The sequence below is a fragment of the Cariama cristata genome, unplaced genomic scaffold (genome assembly GCF_000690535.1).
Source record: "Cariama cristata isolate BGI_N322 unplaced genomic scaffold, ASM69053v1 scaffold2284, whole genome shotgun sequence".
NCBI classification, from domain to species: domain Eukaryota; kingdom Metazoa; phylum Chordata; class Aves; order Cariamiformes; family Cariamidae; genus Cariama; species Cariama cristata.
Genome location: NW_009614464.1, coordinates 25373 through 30287, shown reverse-complemented (window position 1 = coordinate 30287; position 4915 = coordinate 25373). Strand labels below are relative to the sequence as shown.

Here is a 4915-nt window from a genome sequence, read left to right as displayed (position 1 = left end):
TTGGGGTTAGTGTCTCACATGCTCAGCACTTGTTTGGGAATAAGTTTATTGATGTCTTAATGTCTGTCGATACATTTAAGTTCCCACAACTGAAAAGGCAACTGCCCCTGACTACCATCTCCTTTAAGAAGGAGGCAGGCGATAAAAATGGCACGAGAAAAGGGAAATGATATTCACAGAACTACCAGCCTTAATACATTTGTAGGAGGTATGGTTAAAAATTGTGGTTCTTGAAGATTGACTGTCTTGTTAAGAATGGCAAGTATTCATAAAATGAATTCCCAGCAGGTAGCCCTACTTCCATGTCTTAAGTGAGCTCCTTTTTTCTTGTAGGGCAGAAAAATGCTTTCTTAGGTCCCATCTGCATTACCAGTTGACTGTATTTCTTGACAATTATTTTTCCCTTCCCCCACTATGGGACAATGATAAACCAGAAGAAAAAACAAACAGGGATGATTTTCAACGTAATGCTAGAAAGTTTGACTCCAACGTGAGTCTCTGGGAGTGTTAAGCATTTTCCCGTGCTCTCCCCAAAGAGATGCCGGGGGTCAGTACTGTCCAAGTTTGAAGCTGTGGTCTAAAAGCACAGGAGTTTCATAAGCAGTTTTGGATTAAGGAGTTCTTCCCTATCCTCCCCAGCTGCTCCTTCCCACTCCCATGCCGGAGTGCCCTCCCCTCTCAGTTGCCCTGTCACACGTGTCTTTGAGCAGGATGAGAGCCACCGTCCATGTTCAAACAGGCGATAAAGGCCTTACAGAAGGAGGTGTTGCTTGTAAGCCTAAGTGCGTGGTCTTCACAAAGCTGCCTGTGCAAAGAGTAGTGTTAGCGTACAACAAAAATGGGATGGGACTGAGGGGTGGGTGTGATGGAGTGGGATGTGCTCCTTTGCCACTGGTCAAACTGGAGCTGCTCCTTCCCCCTGCAGCCCCGGCTGCCTCTGCTCCTCTCCCCTGGCCATCTCCATCCATGGTCTTTCCAAGGAGGAGGAAGACGATACCATGTGATCCATGGCAGGCATTAAGGCATTTTTCTCCCAGTTAAGCCGAGTGTGAAGATTCAGGCCGGCCAAGGTAACCAGGCTTCTGGAGAGGTTTGCTTAGGCCGGCAGATGGGTACCCACAGCTCAGGAGCTCACAGCGGTGGTGAAACTGGTGGGAACTGGATGCCTTGGCAGCTCTGAAAATACTGGTGGAAATCCACTTGTGCTGATGCAAAAAAATAGAGATAACTGCATGTAGCTTATTCTACGTGTAAATGTGCAGGGGAAGTGCAACGTAAACGTTGACCAGGAATGGGAGATAGGTGCCATAGGTGCTCCTGATTTTACAGCCTGCTTCAGATTATAAATGTTGATGTTTCGTTCTCCTTAAAAGGATCAACTGTTTCTGCTTTTCGCTTTCTGCTGGGTAAACACTGGAGAGAGGCTGGGGCAAAGGAACCTGGCATGCCTGCTGTTTTGTATGGCTCACCTTAGTTTCTGGCTTTGTAGGTTTGTTTTATAATTAATGTATTCTGCTGGAGGGTGAAGCTGGCTTGATGTTAGGTGATGGCCTCTGAAACTTTACATGCCTTTGCTGCCTATTTTGTAGAATTTTAAAGGTCTTTACAAACTTGAATGACTCTTAATGGCAGAGCCTGATTGTCCTGCTACTCACTGATGGATGGACTTCAGCTTCTCCTAGCTGGAGCCATTGGAATAAGACTCCCAAGTGCACCCATTAACCCTGCCTAGGGACAGACAGAGGCTACTTTTAAGGCACTGCAGAAGTTGATGCTTCTTTGTGTACAAAAAAATCATGCATTTGACAGTTCTGGAGGGGAGATGTGACACCTTTGTTTCCCATAGGCAATTACCCGGTAGAATTGACTTGGTATTTTCATCACAAGGATGTTGTTGATGTGCAACTGCCAAAAAACCCACTGTATTTTAGCAGTGTTGCGGTCAGCGCTGTCCTGAGGCAGACAGATTTCGGGGTGTCTTCTGAAGACATCAGGCTTTATTTTTGGTAGCACGTGCTCTTAGAGGAGCACGGTGTGTGTTTTGGTGAGCAGAAGCATGCCGTACTTGCCCCTCTGTGAAAGACGTTCCCCCAGAAGATGCCCAGTGTTCCCTCCAGCTGGACATCATTGCGGGTTATTTTTAGCTGGATTTGGTTTTACTTTCAGATAAACAGATCTTGGGAGCCACTCCTCCCTTCTCGCAAGCCAAACCTCTTTTCTGATTACCTTGGATTAATTTGCCTTGGTGTGGGTGCTGGATGTGAAGGTGTGTGCTGACAGCTGCAGGTGCTAAACCCAGAGGAGTCCCAGGGTGCCAAAAAGGAGATGAGCACCGCAGCATCTGCAGGGGAGCAGCTGGGGAAGCGCCTGGGGACGTGGGAAGGAAGAGACTACTGGCTCGACCCTGCTGTTTTGGGCAAGACTGGCTTCCTTGTAGTAGCAATGTTGGCAGCTTTCTCACCTCCTGAAATGCATTGCTTTTGCACAAAGACAGCTTCTGTTTCTTCCGCGCTGCCTGTCCCAAGTGGGATTTCAGTGCTGCTGCCTTCAAGATGACTTTTCTGCCTTCTGTCTAATTTGTTCGTTCACATGGGCTTGAAATTTGTCTTAGGAGCTCATTACCCAGAAGACAAGATGAGTCCCAGAGCTAAATAGGAGCACTCATATACCGAATGCTGAAGATGATGCACAGAGTTTCCAGGAATTGTCTCAGAGTGTATGCATACTTAAAGATATCTTCCAAAGAAAGGCATCTAAGATGATCGTTGCATCTACTTATTTCTTCTTTGACAGATGAATAAAAATCCCCTTACATTTTTAGTACATTGCCATTTGCATTTTTCAGCTTTGACCCAACGTGTAGTAGGTGAGGATGGTACAGATCTCCTGTACACACTCTGCAACCTGGATGAGGGTCGTTGGTGCCAAGTGGAGGGGGCTGCAGCGGCACGGCCAGCTGCTTGCCACAATCCCTGGGGGGCGAAAAAAGCTGCACCCGCATTGTCCTCACCCAGAAAATGACTTCTCTCTTGCACACAGAGGGGATTTGCACAAGGGCTTGGCTGCTGTTGGGTTCTGGGGTGGGCTGTTTTTTCGTCTCTGACGTGAACCTGAAAGGGAGCTGAGCAGTTGCAACCATTTTCTGAGCTATTTTAGAAATTTGTAGTTACTGGAAACGGCTGCGGCTGAAGCACGAGTGACCAGCTCCACACAGTAGTAAATAAAATGCCAATATGTTTGCTAAGAGATTAGTGTGAGCACGGCTGCTGGTAAATTCTCTGAACACATCAAAGAGCCTTATTGTTGCACTCAGGTTTTAATTCCTTATTAGTTTCAGGAAATACATGTCCTCAGAGCAATGAGAGGAAACTTTGAACGTTTTTCTTCCTCTTGTGCTGGGTGTGGGCTTGGTACTGCCTAATTGTTAGTCTGTCTGATGCCTGCACTCCCATAGGAAGCACGAACAAACCCATTTATGTTTGTGTCATTGCTGTGTGCTTTCAAATAGGTGGCCTACTCATTTTTCTTCTCTCTCTCTTTTTTTTTTTTTTTTTTTTTAAGATCAAAGGGGGCAAGAATAGTGCAGCAGAGAAGTTAAGAATGATGCAGAGAACACAGATGTGAAGAACAAAGGAGAGAGGAAGGAGCTGAGCCCGGTGCAGAGGGGGAGAGGAGAAGCAGCAGCCTAAATGCAAGTACTTGAACATGGAAATGACGGGTTGCAGGCTGCTTAACAGGAGTTAATGTGGTACTTTGATCTGCATCTAGTGCTGGTTGGTGCTTTCAGAGCGGTACCTGACATAGGTTAATGTTTTCAAAATTTTCTGCCTCGGGTTCAAGACTTTGGACTCTTATGTCAATAATTTACAGCTCTAAACAGGGAAGTGGCATCAGGGTCACGTGTGTGTGCCATGTGTGAGCGAGAGAGAGAGAGAAAAAAAAAGAAGTTAGTTTAAGTCCTAACTGAATAATATAATATGGCGTGGTGCAGCTGAGGGGGCTGTAAAGCACTCACTTCCTAGTTAAGCAGTATCGAAATGTAAAATAGCAGCTAAAAAATCAGTGACTGGGTTGATCAGAGAAAGCTGGAAGGAAGTCAAGGAAGGGGGTCAAACTACTCAGCCAGAACCAAAGTGGTCTGATAAATTGCTGTAACGTAAAATTTATTTTTTGTAATTTTAGTCACATTTATGGGACAGAAACAGCCATTTGAAATCACTCTCATTAGCAGGTGCATCATTTTAGCGAGTACAGTGATCCCTCCTGCATGTGAATTTTTTTGGTTATTTTTTCTTCTTGGCAAAAAAAGTCTTACGCAAATACAGGTACATGGACCCAAAAGAGGTCTCTTCAGGAGTGTAATTGGTTTTCTTTGTGGCCTCTGGTATCCTGCCTGTATGAGCAGACAAGCTTTTGCCTATACGATGTGTCTTCTTCGGGTGAAGGTTTTCCTAATCCAGGTGTACCAGAAGAGTGCTTGCTGCCATAGAGAAGGCTTTGTCATCTCAGTTACTCTTAGGGGCAGCTTCTGCACACATCCAAAGTCACTATTATATTTATAATTGTTCAATGCCTACAAATCTTTAATACATCTATACTCTGCAGAGGTGGGGGAACTGCCTGGGAGTTCTGCCTCGAAAACAAGTAATTTTGTCCCTTGTTCCCTGCAGCTCCTTCCCGGGTGGGTGACAATGCCTGTCGAAAGGATGCGGATGCGCCCCTGGCTGGAAGAGCAAATCAACTCTAACAGGATACCGGGGCTGAAATGGCTAAATAAGGTATGGAGGGGTGCATGTGTGTACGTGAACTGAAGAGGGACTTTATAGCAGTACCTGAGGTTTGGATAGGTAAATCAGCTCATTCCTGGTTTTCAAAGGGGTGACATGGGGAGGAAGGGCAGAGCTGAATGCTTCCT

General features: G+C 45.9%; 1 protein-coding gene across 2 annotated transcripts in view; it reads left to right on the top strand.

The window, feature by feature from the left end:
* The first annotated feature begins 3558 nt into the window (after positions 1–3558).
* IRF2 (interferon regulatory factor 2) overlaps positions 3559–4915 on the top strand; it is a 25492-nt gene continuing 24135 nt past the window's right edge. Inside the window, exons 1-2 of one of the 2 annotated variants that reach the window (XM_009699403.1) lie at positions 3559–3691; positions 4671–4778. In XM_009699403.1, the coding sequence (XP_009697705.1) occupies positions 4692–4778 (87 nt within the window). In that variant the 5' untranslated portion in view covers positions 3559–3691; positions 4671–4691. Of the gene's footprint in view, positions 3692–4670; positions 4779–4915 lie in introns of those variants that run through there. The other variant, XM_009699402.1, reaches the window with a different exon arrangement.